Below are 19,002 nucleotides of genomic sequence, written 5' to 3'. Positions count from 1 at the left end.
TAAGTCCTTCAACGTGGCAGCCTTTCTCTCGACTCCAGCTATCCTACGGGCACTGCTGTCACTTGCTCTCTCTTTATGGCCAGACCTCTGGAAAGGTCAGTCTGTGTGGTGCCCCTGCGTCCTTAGGGCTCCTTCGGTCACTTCTTAACTCTGAGTCTGCCATTTGTCAGCATTTCACCACTGAACCTATCCTCGGCCACTTTTCACCTCCACTTGCCTGGCTCTCTTAGTGGCATCTGGTATTCCTCATTCCCTTCCTTGAAATCCCCTTCAATGTTCAAGGACCCCCAAATGTGCCCCATATGTGCCACCACTCCCCAGGGTCCCTTCCTCACTCCCTCTCCTCACAGTCTCCCAAGGGACCAATGGACCACTGCCCGACTACTGATGACTCCTACATTCGGAACTCTGGTCCAGGTCTTCTCAGCCAATGGACTTCTGAATATCACCACTGGGAAGTCCCTCTCATGGTTAAACTCAATGTGCCCCAAACTTCCTTATATCATCTTCCTAGGAATCCGCTATTTTGCTTGTATTTTCTGTTGGTGATTTCCTCACTCCCTAGGTTTTTCAGTCACCTTAGAGGTCCTCCTCTCCCTCATATCCAGTGAACCACCAAGTCCTTTTGAGTCTACCTTTGAACAATCAGATCCAACCTTTCCTGCCTGGATGTCGGTTATCGCCTCTTAATTGATCTCCCAGCTTTTAATCGCACTGCCTGCATCCTTATACTTTACCCTTCGCATGACTTGGAATGTGTGCTCAGTCGTGTCCAACTCTTTGGGATCCTATGGACTGTAGCCTGCTAGGCTCCTCTGTCCATGGGATTTTTCAGGTAAGAACACTGGAGTGGGTTGGCATTTCCTCCTTCAGGGGATCTTCCCAACGCAGGGATCAAACCTGTGGTTCCTGCATTGGCAGACAGATTCTTTAACATTGTGCCACCTGGGAAGCCCTATGGCTTGGAATGCTGTTTATTTGTTTCTAAAGACTCTGCTTTACACATCTCTTCTTTCAGGAAGCTTTTCTCGAGTCCCTTTCCTGGGCTGGCAAGGTACCTAGGTACCTTTCTCTATCACAACCCTCTGATACCTATGCCATCATGGCAGTTCTCATAGAAAGCCAGAGGTGTTTTATTCACTCTCTCTCCAACTAACCTGTGGGCCCCTCAAGACAGGGACACTTCTTGTCATCTGTCCCCCCAGTACTTACATCGTAGACTGGTCCTCAGTGTTTCTGAACGTGATAACATTAACACAAACAACAAAGGGAATCTTACAGCGTGTGGGCATGCATGCATGCTTGCATGTGTGTGTGCTTGTGTGACGTGCTTGGAGTCCTTGCTGTTTGCAAATCTATTTGAAATTTACATTCTTTTGGTGAGTAGAAAAAGGAGGATCCAGAAACACACTGCAGGAAACTCACCAGACTCACTTCTTGGTTAATGTAGAGATTAAATCTCCAAAGTCTAATTGTGTTTACAGTTAATGACTGTCTATTTTGAGACTCTCTCTGCCTTTTTTTTTTTTTTAAAGATAATCTAATCAAGTTCAAGCAAAACTGGGATTTTACAAATAAAAAAACTCGAGGCAGGTATTGGACGGCAAAATATGATGTTTCAGGCATGGAGTCAGTTTACTGACCTTAGCTGGGGCTGACATGGCTTGAGAGCTACTATTCTTCATCACTTTGGGCCAACTGTTGTATTATTTTGGGAGCTTAATTTTCTGAACAGTTCTCTCCTGGATACACAGATACAAATGGCTCCCATAAACATTCGCAAAGGGGTTGTGTGATCTGTTTTGGATTTCTGAGCCAGGCAGGGGCTGCCAGATAGAAGGTTTGAATGTCTCTCCCCTGTTCCTATCCCTTCACCCTGTGGATATCTAAGAGATAAATGGGTAATGAATTGCTTTACCGAGACAGGCTTCAAATCCAAGATTTGCCAGCATCTAGCCCCACTACCAGCTAAGGGGTAGAAAAGAGGTCTTTGGAGTCAAAGCTCATATATTGGGTATGTCTCTCTGCCAATGGTCTGTGACACTGATGTATTCATTTGGGCAGTTTTGATTTGTTCACAGCAGTTGGCAGTAGGTACTCAACAAATATTTGTTGAAAGGTTACTCTGACTTGTATTGATATATAAAAACCAGATTTTAGATCTGGCTAACATTTATTCTGTAGTAGCCAGTGTTTCACATAAACACATCCTCTCCTGTTACCTGGATCTCATGTGTCGGCAAATGGTCAGTTAACTTGTGTTCTTCTTCTTTTTTTTTTTTTCTTTTTGAATCCTCAGCTTTACATTGTAAATTGGTGCCTGTCAATCTCATTTGAAATGTGGGTTTGTAACAGAAGTGGCAGGACCTGCTGTGGGTTCTTAATTAAATGGGACTGAAGGTTTAGTGGCCCATGACTAAGACAGGATGATTCAGTTCATTTCAGATTTAATCAAAAGAGAAACTTACCATGCTTAATTGAACATGCCAACTTCCTGGTATAACAGATTTCCACTTTTTTTTTTTTTTTAAAGAGAAAGCTTCACAGAGGTGGGAAATTATTAATTTATAATAACAATATTCAAGTTTGACTGATGAAGGTGACTTAGCATTTTCAGCTCTGGGGATGTCAGAAACAGACCAAAAAAAAAAAAAAAATCCATGATTCACTTCTGCTGCCACTTAACATTTTCTACACATGTGATGTGGCAAAATCTGCCTTTACTTGCCAGGTCCAGTCTTTCTGCTTTTACTGCTGATGGTTTAGATCATGAAAATAAGATGCAATGAAGTTTGAAGAGCTGGATGTATTCTAATGAGAAGACTTCCTTGGTTCTGGTTTTCAGGAAGACCATAAATTTATCCACTCAACTGATTTGATCTTTCCTACAGATCTGATGCCAGTTTCTAGTTGGTTAGTTTGGTTATGCACGCGCACTAGGCAGCTGTCTTCCTAAGATCCAGCCCCAGGGAGAGACTTGTAAGAATACATCTCTAAAAAAGTAATGTGGTTAATAACCGGTGAGTTAAATCTGTTTGTCTTTTGGAGAAGGCCCAGCCTTAACAGAGAGTATCTGTTCAAGTGCCCAGAAACATCATCCGGTTATGGAAAGTTGGACCGAATGACTTAAACCATCAACCTGGAATGAATGAAACATAACATGGTGCTGGAAATGGTGTCGTGCATAACAGAGCTGCCCTCATAGGTAGCTGGGAGGGAGAAAGGTAACCTGCAGGGACCTTGGAGTTTCTATAGGGATATCAATGATCATGAGGCAAGAAGCATACATGCTGGGGTGGAAATTGGATATTCTGTGTGGGAGGAATAGCCTTGTCACTTCATTTGGAAAGGACAAAGACTTCCATCAGAACTCCACCCTGGATTTCACTCAACTTTAGTAAAAACTTGGGGTTCTCAAACAAGTAAATCAGAAGCTAGTTATCTTGCAAAAGCTCATCTGCTCTGTAAAGAAGTCAGCTTGAATCTCTGTTCAAAGGACTTATTTCAATTTGTTGTTTAAGGCTCACGCCTTCACTGTGAGTAGGAGTGTAAACTGATGCAATGTCTTTGGAGGGCAATTTGGCACTACCTTTCGAAGTTTAAAATGTGTATGTCCTTTGATCTGTCATTTTTATTTCCAGAACTTGATTTTGTATGTTTGTTTATACTTCAAAGGGCTTCCCAGGTGGCACAGTGGTAAAGAATCCACCTGCCAATGCAGGAGACACAAGAGACACAGGTTTGATCCCTGGGTCAGGACGAGCCCCTGGAGTAGGAAATGGCAACCCACTCCAGTACTCTTGCCTGAAAAATTCCATGGATAGAGGAGCCTGGTGCTCTACCATCCATGGGGTTGCAAAGAGTCAGACGTGACTGAGTGAACAGCACACACATTTATATCTTCAACTTAATAGAGTTTATTATATGGGCAAAGAAGATGCTCATGTAGCACTGTAATAACTAAATGAATAAAAATGGAACTATCCTAAATATTCATTGACAGGGGACTGATTGAACCCACCAGGGAAGAGGCAGGCAGTGGAATACTATGCACCCGCTAAAAAGGAATGGGGAGAGTAAAACAGGGCTAATATGGAAATATCTTAGATATGTTAATAGACAAAAGCCACGTATAGAACAGTGTATAGAAGAAAAGAGAATATGTTAAAAAACTGATAAAAAAGTGGCCAACTCTAAGGAATGAATGGAATCTGGGGTAAGAAGGGGACTCATTTTACTGTCTTTCCTTATGTAATATTTGCTTTTTACCTCTGCATGCATGGAATGATTTTATAATCAAAAGAATGGTTAAAATTAGTTTACAATTTAAAATTTCTATTGTGGTAAAAGTTTGGATTTACAACTGAAAGAGAATATAGGCTTCATGGGGGCAGTTGTTCTTTTAAGGGTCCATTCCACAGGAACTAATGGACTATTTGTTGTATTTAACCACACTAATAATTTGGCTGTGAACTGGATCAAATAATACACAAGTGTTTTAGTTCAGATGCTATGGTCCAGGAACCTACCTATCACAATCTTGGTGGCAGCGTAACCAAAATGCAAGATCAAGTTTTCTGAAGGTTCATCTTAAAGACAGATCTTAAAGGCAGACTTGCAAACTGTGTCTGCCATCACACTTCATAAAGGCCACCAGGCCAGAGTCTTGACCGTGGCATTGTCCATTATCTGAACTTCTTTCTGAAGGAGCATCCTTGGCTTCTCCAGAGAAGGTCCTGTCTGAGGCAGGCCACTCCATCTTTGGCCATGTCTGTAGGAAGGGTCCTCCTGTGCTGGACTGAACTCTCAGTCCCTGAATTGAGGAGGCTGATCTCCTTCCTTAACTTTCCCTGCTCCCAGCTGGACTCATGGGGTTCCCCAGAGCTCCTCTCTCCTGGAAAGACAGACCTTACTTCATCACTGCAAACTGCCCATGAGACCAATCCAAAGAAAGAGGCTCTAGTAAGGCTTTAAAAACATGGTGAGGCTGTTGCCATCCCATGCTACATTCTTGTTCTCATCAGCAAAGCCTCCAGGTCATCCATCACCATCGAGGTGCTTATCACCAAGTGGCTCTGAAAATCCCTGGTCTGGCTCAATCTCTCAGTCCCGCCATCAGTAAACTTCAGACATTCTCAACTTCTGTGAACGTTGTCTTTTTGTTCCTCCTGAGCGTGGTTGTTTCTTGATGGTCCCTTTTCTCCTGTGGCCCTTGAAAGTGACACTATTTCTCTCCAAGTGCTCTTTACCCTATTCCATCCTGCCTTCCTTATTACTTAACACATCAATTCTCTGTCCTTCTTTGAAGCCCAGGCCGATAAACTCTACCACTTTTACCTCAACTGACTTCCTAGTCATGCTTCCCTCATTCCCGAAGATACTGGAACCCAGTTCACTATTTTTATCTCCACCGTTACTCGTGTTGCCACCCATGGTGACTTTACATGGGTGACCCCTGCCACACTTGGCTCCTTACCGCCCTAACCTACTCTCTTCCAGCTGCCCTTTCTCACCTTGTCCATCCACTCCTGCAGTTGAACCTTGTCACTGGCAATAACAGTACCATGCCCAAACTCCCGACTTGAAGCATCTCACATTCTGTCTGTAACTGTTATCTTATAAGACAGTTCTTTGATCTCATCTGTCAATTCTTTAATGCCATCACCTTTTCATGGCCCGCCTTTGGAACAAGTTCTTCACTTGGTTCCCGGGATGCCATTCTCTCCCCATCCTCTGCCTACCCCAGTCTCCTTTGCTGTGCATTCGCCCCTCTTCCCAGACCCTACACTTTAGAGTTCCCAGGGCTCAGTCCTTGGCCTCCTCTTTTCTACTGACTAGCTAGGTATTCTTATTTAGTTCTATAGCTTTAAATGACTTATAGTCTGTGACTTTCAAATTTACATCTGTAACCCTAACTTTTCCCCTAAGCTCCAGACTCCAAATCCACTTTATCCATACCAGACTCCAAATCCACTTTATCCATATCTCCAGTTGTTGTTCAGTCATTCAGTCATGTCTGACTTTTTGTGACCCCATGAACTGCGCCACGCAGGCTTCCATGTCCTTCAGCATCTCCCAGAGTTTGCTCAAACTCGTGTCCATTGAGTCCATGATGTCATCCAACCATCTCATCCTCTGTCACCCCCTTCTCCTTCTGCCCTCAATCTTTTCCAGCATCAAGGTCTTTGCCAATGAGTCAGTTCTTCGCATCAGGAGGCCAAAGTATTGGAGCTTCAGCATCAGTCCTTCCAATGAGTTTTCAGGATTGAATTCCTTTAGGATTGACTGGTTTGATCTCCTTGCAGTCCAAGGGACTCTCAAGAGTCTTCTCCAGCACCACAGTTTGAAAGCATCAATTCTTTGGCATTTGGCCTTCTTTATGGTCCAATGCTCACATCCCTACATGACTACTGGAAAAACCATAGCTTTGACTAGACAGACCTTTGACTATATTAGGATGAGTTCTCAATCTTACTCCAGAGCTTGCTCTGGTCTCAGTCCTCCCCATCAACACACAGTTTTATGAAAGCAATATTTGTCTGTTATGGAGAGATTGCAAGTTGCCTATTAATATCTTCCTTTTTCATTTCCTAGTGACATACTATCTAAATTATTGGGGACAGCACATCACCCAGCTTGACATACTACATTTCCAAGCTTCCTTGAACTAGGTGTAGGCAAGTAATGGAGATTTGTACAGATTTTACTTGGAAAGTCTAAAAGGAAGCCTCCTTAAAGAGAAGACAAAATAACTGGGGAAAATAATTTTGGGAGTAGGAAATGGTAACCTAATCCAGTATTCTTGCCTGGAAAATCCCATAGACAGTGCAGTGGAGCCTGGCAGGCTACAGTCCATGGGGCTGCAAAGAGTCGGACACAACTGAGCACGCACAAGACTTCTTAAAATACAGATGTGATGGTGGAGCTGGAGTGGCAACCATCTTGGACATGAGGTGCCCTTGAGGCTGAAAGTCATATATTAAGATGGAGCAGAAGGATGAAGGAGTTTGGGCCTTGGATTACTGTGAAGCTTCCATATCAGCCATGTACAGCTTGCTTCTTTACTCGTGAGAGATATACTTCTATCTGAAGTAAGTCCCTGTTAATTTGGATTTTCTGCTAGAGTTGAACCTATCCTGCTTAATATATCAGAGTATATAACACAGTCTCATCAGTTCAAAGCCAGGATTAAAATATAATGTGAAAACCACAGATAGCACCAAGTACCCGTTTTAGGATTACATTTTCAGAGGATATCTTTTGGGCAATGGAAAATACCAATGAACAGTATTACCAAATTCAATTTCTTTTTGAAGAAGAACTGGAATCTGTGCTAAAGTGGTAGTTGCTCAGTCGTGTCTGACTCTTTGACCCCATGGACTGCAGCCCACCAGGCTTCTCTATCTACAGAATTCTCCATGCAAGAATACTGGAGTGGTTTGCCATTCCCTTCTCCAGAGAATCTTTCCAATCTAGGGATTGAACAGAGGTCTCCTGGGCAGATTCTTTACACTCTGAGCCATCAGGGAAGATTTCACTGCACTTACAAATGTAAAATAACTGGCTAGACTATGTGACCTTAGGGTGCTTCTGTTTCTTTGAAATTTTCAAAACTCACCCACATGCCTAACTGAGGAACCCATGATTCATATAAGACATTATTAGTTTCTTAGCTTGGTAAAGGGGTTATTGGTTGCCATGAAACAAGCTTTAATTTCAGAAAGGAAAAGATCATTATTCTTACCCTTGATATTAAAACAAACTTATCTTTGTTATCCTTTCTACAAATGAACAAAGATTGACTTTTTAAAAAGTGGAGAAATTATTTTTCTAGACATGGCTTCTGTTAAATGGCAATGAGTTTAGCACAATACATTGCATATTTGCAAAGTATCCTTAGTCATGAGTTCTGTTTACCTACTTATCTACATGTCTTTATGAATGTTTATCTCCAAAGAGCAGAAATGAGTAGTTGTGTGTACTGCCATTGGTGGAAAGACATCTCTTCTTTGAATTCCTCTGTTCCATCACACAAGCTTTCTTTTGAACTTTTTACATTTTCATTTAAAGTAACTATAGTAAGGAAGCCAAGTTCAATTTATTGAGGATTTTCCAGAGTGATAATGGTATGAATTTGGGTTATCTGTAGCTGAGAAATAAACTATGGGTTACAGATTTATTTTTAAACTCAAGAATAGCTGATTTACAATGTGGTGTTAGTTTCAGGTGTATAACAAAATGATTCAGTTATATATATATATATACATATATATATGAATATATATATGTATATGTGTATTCTTTTTCAGATTCTTTTCCATTATAGGTTATTATAAGATACTGAATACACTTCCCTGTGTTGTAGAATATGTTTATCTGTTAAACTATGGGTTATTTATCTTAAGTAAAAACTGGAGATTGCTCTTCCAAGAATATTAAGTATCATCCCATGAGGAGATAACGAATGGCTGCCCAAGTAGGGGGAACTGAGGTCACTATAAGACTACCCCTAGAGCCACTTGCTTGAATCTCTGGAAACATCTTGTTACAGATCAAATCTAGGAACATGATTCATTCAGAGCAGGTGCTCAGCTGATAATTCAAGTGAACACATTAGTATCAGGTGGTTGGTAGGGTAGGAGAGCCATCACCTTGGGAAGCAGGAATGAGGGAGTGGAGACATGGCCTCTTCTGAGAATCCTGTCCTCATTTCCACTGGGCTCCCTGGCACCTTGGGTTTGCCCACCATGTTACTCATCTTGCTGCCTGTGTCCCCCGCTGAAATGTGAATTCTTTAGGAGGAGAGCTATCTTTAATCTCCACGAGCCCCGTACTCAGTCTAATGCCTGGTGCAAAATGAGGGTTGCTGAAAGAATACGTTAGAGAATGAATGCTGTTGTTGAGTTGCTCAGTCGTGTCCAGCTCTTCGTGACCACAGGGACTATAGCCTGCCAGGCTCCTCTGTCCATGCAATTCTCCAGGCAAGAATACAGGACTGGGTTGCCACTTCCTTCAGGGAGGGAATGAATGAGTGAGTGGGTAAAATTCTGATTGGTTCAGGGTAGGAGAGGAAGTTGGGTGTGGCCCAGGCAGCTGTTCTGATTTAGGTTCTGAGCACCTGAGACAAGGGAGGGAGGAATTGGGCTCTGAGGGGGGAGGGGCAAACTTTACAAAAAATGTTACACTTTTTTCCAGTGTCTGAGAGTAAGCAGGCTTTTTTTTTTTTAATTTAAAAGCATTAAATTTAATATTCAAATTTAAAATATCAAAGTTTAAAATTTTAAAATATTAAAATTTAGTTGTAGCATGCAGGATCTTTGGTTGAAGTATACAAACTCTTAGCTGTAGCATGTGGGATCTAGACCCTTGACTAGGGATCAAACCCTGGCCTTCTGCACAGGAGCGTGGAGCATTAGCCACTGGACCACCAGGGAAGCCCCAGACCGTTCTATTAAAATAAAATTTTAAAGGTATAGTATTCAAGTACGGAGGCTGTGTTTCAGTCAATAGCTCACTGTCATTCCTTAGCCTGTGGTTCAACTTTTCCCATGATCTGGTCTCCATCAAGCCTTTCTTCCTACCCCTACACTGCAGCCTATCTGCACTGTCCAGTTCCTTATACCACCTTGCCGAGCAACCGCAGTGGAGCTGAGAAGGCGGTGAGTGGTCCTGAGTTCAGCTTCCACATTGCAACTTACTACCTCTGAGTCCCAGAGCCAATCACTTTGCTTCTCTGAATCTTAAAGTTTCCACATCTAATAGAATACTTGTTTGGGCTTTGGTTTTCTCATCATCAGTAAAATCTACCTGTGATCATTACAAGGATTACATTTATATATATAAATTTAATATGTATTAAATTACACTCAGCACATTGTGCCTGGCAGGTGGGGGGCACTCAGTAAGGCTTGGTGTGGCCCCTTCTTTCATTCCTCAGCCTGGTGGGTGGGGTGGGAACCATTCCTCCTACACCAATGTAACCCATATTTACTGATCTTTTACGGCCCAGGTCAAAGACCATCTTCACAAAATCCTCTCCTTCCCCATCCCCCACCGCTGAAAGCAATCTTTCCTCTTCCTGTAGCCTATTATCTTTTTTCTGAATACCTATGGGACTTACCACTCTCTTCCTGGTGGCTCAGTGATTATTAAAACTCAGCGTTTTATTTCTTCCCTATTTGTAAGTTCCATGCGGGCAAACTGTCCACTTTTTACTCTTGTACTTCAACGAAGCACCTAGCAGAATAACTTGCAAAAAGCAGGTGCTTAAAATAACGGACTGAATACGTGCACGACCATTCTCTATACTTAGTAGATCATCACACAATTTTTCTTAGGATGGGGGTGGCATATGTAATTCATCTTTCCACTTAATCCACTTTAGGAAAAAAAAGCAGGCCTCATTGCAAGTAGCTGACTTCACAAAACATCGAGAGAAATCTCCAGAAACAGTTACAAATAATGACTGGTCACATGGGCAAGTATAATAGCCCGGTCAAGGGCTAGTCACATTTCTAAAATTGTGAAAAGAAATGCTCAAATGGAGAGGGATATTTCTTGAAGGCTATTACTAGTCCCCTATTGCCCATAACATCTTTATCTTTATCATACTTCCTTAAGTTGTGTAGCATGGAGATGCTATAAATCACAGTTATTATTATTATTTTCAGTGAGAGGAGGAATTTGAAAGTCATGCATGGCTGTTGCCAGGTCTGAGGTTACTGAACTGGCCTTGAGTCTTTTAGATGGAATCCCAGAATTAGGTTTAAGCCAGGCCTGGCTTGTCGTGGAGGCAGCTGCCAAAAGGGTGCAATCTGAGGTGACTGGATGGAGACCCACCCCATCCCAACCCGCTGCTCCAGTCATCCTTTCTGTGAGTGCCTGAGAGGGATTGTTATGTGTTTGGAAAACTTGTGAGTCTTTCAAAGGTTACTATTCTAGATAAAGGATAATGCCTTAACCAGCATTTCTGAAAGAGTCCCACAAGAGGCTATATGAAGAATGGTTTCTCTGACCAAAAAAGTCTGGGCAATATGGCAAACTCTATCCCTCTGCGTGCATGCTGATTTACTTCAGTCGTGTCCGACTCTTTCTGACCTTACGGACTGTAGCCTGCCAGGCTCCTATGTCCATGGAGCTCTCCAGGCAAGAATACTGAAATGGGTTGCCATTTCCTCCTCCAGGGCATCTTCCTGACTCGGGGATTGAACCCATGACTCCTGCGCTGCAGGCGGATCCTTTACCAGTGAGCCACCAGGGAAGCCTCCATCCCTCTATAGGATTTATTATTATATGTGGCAGTGCATAGGTGCACATGGAAGGCTCTGACAAGCTACATGGTAAAGAAATCTATTTAGCTTAATTCAGAAGCTCTCCCGCTTACTTAATAACAAAATCAAGCTTGCTTTCTTTTTTTCCCCGTATGGCTGCAAAATCCCTAATGACATGATCTGATAGTAATATTTCATAGAATGTACTTAAAAATGCTCCCTTGGCTACTATTAGCTGTCACTGTAACTGGGATGAATTTTCAGCTAAGAATGGGACACAAAGGGATATGCATGAAGGGGTGGGCAGTCCAGGGAAGGATAAGGAATCTTAAAGGTGACCCATGAAGGTCCCCAAATACAATTTTACAGTTTTGCTAAGGGCTGGTCATGCGTCTCATGCTAGACATTATTTTGACTCTGTTTGCCTGCCTAGACAGCCCAGCTGTTCGATATCAGTTGGTATCATCAGATCAGAAGCAGCGCTTTTGCATCTTCATGTGATGCTGAATTTTCTGGTGCGGGGAAGAAGAGAAAGGGAGCGCTCCAGTGGCAATTTGCTCCCATAGATATGGAAAGAGGAAGGAAAGGAAGGATAAGGGAGAAGCAGGTCAACAGAAGCAACAAGAAGCCAGAAGCAGCTCTGGTAACAAGAAGCTAAGGGCGGAAGGCAGAGGACAGGATGAAGGGATGAGAGAGCGTGAGGGGTCGTAACTATTCAGGTAGAAGGTAGCAAACCCACTGGCCAGTCAAGCCATGAAGTTTAGACTGAGGGCTGTGAGATGGCTGGAAAAGCAATTAAATTATAAAGTCAGTGAGCCCCAAAGTTTTGGCTTCCTAAACCAATCACCAAGAAAAATCAAAGTGGTGTGAAGACATGGAGTGAACATAACAGCTGGGACAGGAGCCTTCCTTCAAGGCAGGGACTGCTCTTTCTGTCCCCATGGTGGTAGGATAGGATGCTTTCTGCCTTTAGGGCTTTCGTTGCCCAAGGATCTGCACTTCCCCCACATTGTTGGGAGGGCCTTGGGTTACAATAGAGCCCAGTCTAAGATTCTAACTGTGGCCCGCTGCTTTAGAAAACACCACCATGGTTAACTGACAACACAGATAAAAGTAAAGAAGGACCCCAGAGCTTTGCAGAAGCTGGACTGGGGAGGGGCTGAGAAGGGCCTTCCTCTTACTGAGGGCTGTCTGATACTCTGCCTCCTACGTGCAAAGCGACAAGGAGTTCTTTGGCAAACTAAGGCAACTCAGAAATACTAGAAGCTGAAAACAAGATATGCAACACTTTGGGGAGTTTCTCTGATGTTTGAAGGACAAAATGAACTGATTTCCCTTCCTAGGGTAACTTTGGCTTTCTTGTCAGTATCAGTGAAATGTGAAAACTCCAAATGTTTTCATAACTTACAAATATCATTTATTAGTAAAAAAGTGGAGGTATGTGTGGGATTAGGACAAGAGAACAACTCCTTTTACCAGAATGCAAAATTTTCAAGTTGCTGTTCCATGGTGCACTTATTTCAGAAAAGTCATTCTGACTGAGGGAAGACTGTGCTCTGGGACAGTGTCTGGAATTGTAGATACAGTGAAAAATAAATCTCTGCCAGACTTCATTTACTCAGGGGAAATGCTCAAAATGATATGTCCAATCTCACATGGTGTGAACTCCAATATATACAGCCCCACTGGCTGGAAGAATGACCCTGGCCTCTCTCAGATGAGTTAGCATGGGCTGTGGGAGAAAAGGACAGGAGCTTACAGTCCTCTGCATCAGAAACAGGTTTCCATTTTGAATCTAGGGATTCCTTTAGATTGCTCATTCCTTTGCATAAATCAGAATATCACCAGAAGATACATATCTCCCCCCACCCCCAAATTAGGGGCATATTAAAAGGAAGTGTTGGTCCGGTGTATTTTTCTATGTTGTAAGCATGTGGAGGAGCTAACGGTGACCCAGTGGGTGTGGGCTTGTGTTTACATTGCTGACACCATTTCACTGAGTGCGTTACACGACTGAGATGGTTTGGATCGTTTGAATGGAATAACATGATCACTCATGGTATTGCATGTCTCCAATTCCAAATCAACACAATGGCAGAGACTAGACGAAAATGCAGAAAGAATGATAAATCACACAATGTCACTGAAGTCATGCAAAGGGGGAAAAAATAAAGACTAAAAAAATGGGCAGGCCACAGACACCATAAATTAAAAAAAAAAAAAGCTAATGCATACAATTCTAAAATCATTCTTACCTTCTTCAGTCATTGTGTCATAATATTTTAGTTTTCCATATGATCCAAGTTCTACAACATCACAGTAAAAGACACAAAGATAAGGAACGAGCTGTAATGCAAGAACTTTGTTTTTTACACATTCTTAATTAATCAGATTCAGAGTTACACTGTCAAATTCCGCAATCGTAACTATATAGAGATGTGCAAACATGGGCCATGTGGCAGACGGCTTTCACGGCCCATTTTCAGAAATCACTTAAAATATATTATTCCACTAGGGGTAGGACGTGCCCTGCATTACAGAACAGGACACAGTTATTTTAACATCTGATGAAACAGAACACTTGGCGAAGATATCTTCATGGCAGGTCCAGCCTTGCCCTGTCATTTTTAGAGATGATATGCCAAGGGGAAGGGCTGGACCTGAGACCCTTTCGAGGTTTGCAGAGACCAACTGGGGTGTGTAGATGCCAGTATTCCTTGCCAGGAAACAGAAGTCCCAGGAGTTCATTTCACAGCTTTTCGCCAACAGAAATACTTCCTAGAGGTTAATAAGGAAGGAAGGCTACCTGGGAAAAACCCCGAATGAAAAACCATGTTCTAAACTTCCCTTTCATTTATAATCTCATATTACAGGCAAGAAGCACTGAATACCATGGGTGCAACATGCTTGGAAGGGCTGGGAAAGGTGCAAAAGGCTTCGGGAGGAAGTGGGAGGCGTGCTCCCAGGGAAGGGCAGGTGGCCCAGAGCAGCCACAGCTCCATGCTCAGGGCATCACCTGCTGCTGCATCATAGCCTGCAGGGGCCAGGAGGCAACCTCCCAGATGCAGCTCAGGAAAGGACTCGGCTGTGATGGAGACTGCTGGGAAGCAAGCTCGTCTGAGTGAGCTGGTAGAAGTGGCATCTTGGGGAGAGGGACAGAAGAGGTGGGGACACACCATTTCTGTTTTCTTACTTCAGTTCTAAAATAGAAACTTTCATTCCTGTTCATCTGAAAATTCCAGATTATTTGAAGCAACATTGTGAGCAGGTTAATAGTATTTTCCTGGTCATCACACCACTCTCCCAATAAACTTAGAGATATTAATGAGACTTGAGAGATACTCCTGTGATTCTATGGAATGCTTCAATGGCTCATTAACTTGGTAGGCTGCTAAAAACTCACATATGAATGAACTAATAACTGATGGGTTTTGTGTACAAGATAAGGCTCTGGTTTAAAACACAGTAATAAATATTCTTCTCTTTATAGTATATGTTATACACATTCTTTTTCCATGTGCCTAAAATTTTACCTAAAGCTATTTTAACACACTAATACAAAAGTATGCCTTGGGGAGAAAAATCGCCTCATTTTTATGTTTCTGCAAAAACCTGCCTATTCTGGATTTTGTTAGACCCATGACAAAGGATGCAAGTGCTTCAATAAGAAATTGAATTTTGCATCAAAACAAGAAGCCTTTTTAAAAAATTGACTTCTAGGGATTGCCTTCAGTAAAAAAAACTTTTTTCTGCCATTTTAAGAACAGTAGTCTATTATATAAGTGAGACTGCCAAAGTCTGGGATTTTAAGGTGATCTAAATTCCTTCATAAATATTAAACACATGTTCATGGTGGCTTTACACATAATCTGTGCCTTGTGTGTGAGTGGTGTGATGTGTATGTATAATCCTGCAGTAAGCTGATGAATTATACCAGCCAACTAATTTTTTGGTAACCTCCACTCTTTCCCTGAGGTAAAGCAGGTGAATAAGCAGCTGGCATTCTCTTCATTTGCCAAGGAAACAGAATGTGGAGTTCATGTTTGCAAAGCTGGGCCAAAACCATGTTTCTACACAGTGGAGATACACTACTGCATTTCTGTCTTTTGAGATGCTACCTCTGTACACACACACACACCAGTCTTCGTGTTATCAGTCCCAAACTTTCAAACATCTGCTAGAGACAGATGTGATTAAGTCTTTAGCCCCTCTCTCATGGAGCCAGGTATAAACACATACAATCATATTCTTTGATTACTTTATTAAATTAATACCAACATGGTCAAAATTGGATCCAGGGGTGGCTGACAAAACTCACACATTCTTGCTGCTGTGGCGATTCCTAGATTGTTCTTAGGTACTTCCTTAGATGAGGACTGGGGCAGGGGGACAAGAACTGGACAGGATATACCTAAAAGGAGGCTAAAGCTGGTGGAGGAGAAGGAATAAGAGCAGTGAAAGGCTGAGTGACAACAAGTGATGGAGTGACCTGAAGCACAGTGAAGAAGGTGGGCAAGGAAACAGTATTTGCAAGTGAAGAGAACCATGTTTGGTGCTTAACTTTAAAAAAGGTACACGAGAATGTGAAGGAAACCAGCCTGTTGGAATAGTTTTTATCGTTGACCTCAATGGGACACTGAGACGATGAACTCGGCACCTCAGTGCTTGCAAATGGTCAGGGTGGTCTCCTGGGGCTGGTGGGACAGTATCTCCAATAGCCAGTGCCTCCCTTCCTTGAACCAGGGCCTGAGAAGGTGCAGGGAGAGGGGTGCGACATGTGACTAGGACAGACGTGATGCGCATCCTTAAGTCGGAGCGCATCTGCACCTAGCTAGCATCCCACAGCCCGTGGACACCTCATGGAAAGCGGCCTGAGAGGCAGGAATGAAAACTCACCTGCAAGCGGCAATGGGCTCCCGTCAGCACATTCCCCGTGGAGAGTAGCCCTGGCAACTTTAGCATCATTGGATTAGGATTCAGACTGGTCCCAATCCAAGCTGAATTTCTTGGGATAGGAGGGAGGAGGGAGGGGGTTCAAGAGGGTGCTGTTTAATACTATTGAATAACTTCCATTATGTCAACTGAGCAAGAGGAAAAGGGATGGATCAGTAGTGAAGATCATCCTGTTTACCGCTGGGTGTCTCTTCTCTATAACATTTCTCTAAGAAAAAGTCTAGAATCCAGTGGCTGGTGTTGGAGATGAGCCTATGAGCTAATCAGCTGCCTAACATGGCATGACCCACTCATGCCATTTGGGCAGCTGGATCCATGGGCGTCCAAGCTCCTGGGGCTCTAGGAGAGCCTGAATCTGCTGTCATTCCTCTGCCCACTTCCCCTCAGGCCTTCCAGCAAGGTCATTACCTGGCTTTAAGGTACCTCTGAATTCTTGTCCGTACATCTTGGTTGATAAGTCAAGGAAAAGATTTTCAGTCTCAACAGATCTGCGACTAAGCACTCGTGCTTTTTGGCCCCTAATTTCTTCCTTTCTTAAAAAGGGCATGGACACAGATTTCTCCTTCCAACATTGACCTCAGTTCCACTTTAGGAACCTCTGGCATTCTCAACCCTTTTTTCAACAAATTTCCCCAGACAGGAGCAGAACCTTTCAGGCCTTAAAATTCTGACATATAAAACAGAAAGTCAACAGAAAAATCTATGCTGAATTCATTTTGTTAGAATAAAAAGCAGAGGTAGAGAAATCAGTGAAAGCAACAACATTCATTAAATGTTGGTTGATGGAAAAAATAACTTGTGTGTTTTCTTAAGTCAAAGAGCTGCTTTATTTTTGACACTGACTTTGTAGATCTAAAATTTAGATTTTAGATTTTTCTTAACATAGAGATTAGTTCCTTGGTAAAGTTGTCTAATACCTATTAAAGGAAGTATGCAAATATCAGATTATATCACATCCAGGAAAGGATTATTTTCAGTAGCTAAAAGAAGTTAAGAACACAGGCTTTGAAGCCAGGGTATAGGTTTGAACCCAAGATCTGCCACTTTTTAGCTGTGTGACTTTGAGCAAATTGCTTTGCCTTTCTGAGTCTTGGTGTCCTCAGCTATAAAAGGGCATGCTTGTATTAATATCCGTCTCACAAAGCTGTGGCGAAGAGTAGGTGAGATAATAATACCCACTAAGCAATCAATCATGAGCAGCCTCATTATTGCAAGCATCACCAAGAGTGAAGGAGAGCCCATGGCACATGGGGCAGAACACTTAAGAAAACTTGCTATTTCACACAGGTTTGTTGAAACTAATTCAACAGTATTTACACAAGTTTAAAACAGCTATTTAAAATAGCTATTTGGTGTCCAACAATAGAAGATATTCTGCCATTTGGGCTAGAATTTAAAAGAAATTTCTTCATCAGTCCTACCCTCCTACTCTCAGATCTGCGAAGAATGTCAAAACATGGACCATAACCACGGGGACAGGATGTGAAAAGCAGACCCTTCATTCATCTGATCACCAATGTTCCAGCTTAGGGCCTATGCACCCTCCCCTGTAATATTTGCAAAGTCTGTCTCTCCAGTTAGGATGTCCATATCTTGGAGACTGAGGCTGTATTCCTCTTTGGATCCCTCCCAACTAGAACAGTGCTTTTTGTGTATCACATGTACTCCTCATATTTCTTAATCAAAGCATATAAATGCACAGCTCCCAAATAACAGCGCTTTGGTTTGCTAAAATTCCCTGGACTTGCTGAAGTCAGGACAGCAGGCCCTGATACTTAAGGCTTCTGGACTGCTGATCCCATAATATTGCCATCAAGGTTAAGAGGGGGTAGGGGAAGGGTAGTTTGGGATTAGCAGATGCAAGCTATTATACATAGAATGGATAAACAACAAGGTCCCATGTGGATAGCACAGGGGACTATATTCAATATCGAAAAAAATTTTTGTATGTATAACTGAATTATTTTGCTGTACAGTAAAAATTAACACAACATTGTAAAGCAACTATACTTCAGTAAAATAAACTAAAAAAATAGAGGGCTTCTGAGTGAGACAGTTTAAGATAGCTAATTCAGAGCTTGGTTCTATGACTTATGAGCTGGTGATCTTCTCTGAACCTTTAGTCTCTTCTTTAGTAAAATAGGGACAAGAGCAATAAATACCTATTCTCAGGAGGGTTTTTGGAGGATCAGAAAGGAACATATCTATAAAGCACTTTGTGTCATGTGGCACAGGTATCCTTAATAATTGGTACCTCTCTCCCTTTTTTTTCTTTTGCATTTATTGACTGTTTATTAGTACTCAAGCAGCTCTGCATGCTCTATTTTAATTAAACTTCACAGCATGATACTCTAGGTTAGATCTTATTATCACAACTGAGGTATCATTAAGTTATTAATTTAACCAAGTTCCGTGATATACATATATTCAAACCCAACTTTTCTGAAGCAAGTCTTATGTAGTATTAATGACTGCTAGATACTAATTCTCAATTACAAAAGAAAGTTACTTTGGTATCATTTCAGTGAACAAGATGCCAGAGATTCTGAAAAACTAGTACAAAAATTGCAAATTATGTAAGTTTAGGGCTTTTAAGTATAAAAGTAGATAATTTTATGTACTTCAGTCATTTTAAACATTTTATATTTAAGAGAATGCAATAACATTCATCATCATATCCTTAAGCATTAAAAGTAATTTCTATTAAGAAATTCTTTCCATAAAGGCATAGAATACTGCAACCAATTTTAGAAAAAATGCCTATGTTAAAGTGAATGTT

The 19,002-nt window shown here is 42.0% G+C and overlaps 1 protein-coding gene across 4 annotated transcripts in view; it reads right to left on the bottom strand.

The window, feature by feature from the left end:
- SLC24A2 (solute carrier family 24 member 2) overlaps nucleotides 1-19,002 on the bottom strand; it is a 276,401-nt gene that overhangs the window by 49,975 nt on the left and 207,424 nt on the right. For 3 of the 4 annotated variants that reach the window (XM_013965891.2, XM_018051915.1, XM_013965892.2), the window contains one exon: nucleotides 13,526-13,576. The exons of the other annotated variant lie outside the window; for it this stretch is intronic. In XM_013965891.2, coding sequence (XP_013821345.1) covers nucleotides 13,526-13,576 — 51 coding nt within the window. The remainder of the gene's footprint in view (nucleotides 1-13,525; nucleotides 13,577-19,002) is intronic. 4 annotated transcript variants of the gene reach the window in all.

The sequence above is a fragment of the Capra hircus genome, chromosome 8 (genome assembly GCF_001704415.2).
Source record: "Capra hircus breed San Clemente chromosome 8, ASM170441v1, whole genome shotgun sequence".
Lineage (NCBI taxonomy): Eukaryota > Metazoa > Chordata > Mammalia > Artiodactyla > Bovidae > Capra > Capra hircus.
This window is presented reverse-complemented; position numbering and strand designations above follow the sequence as displayed.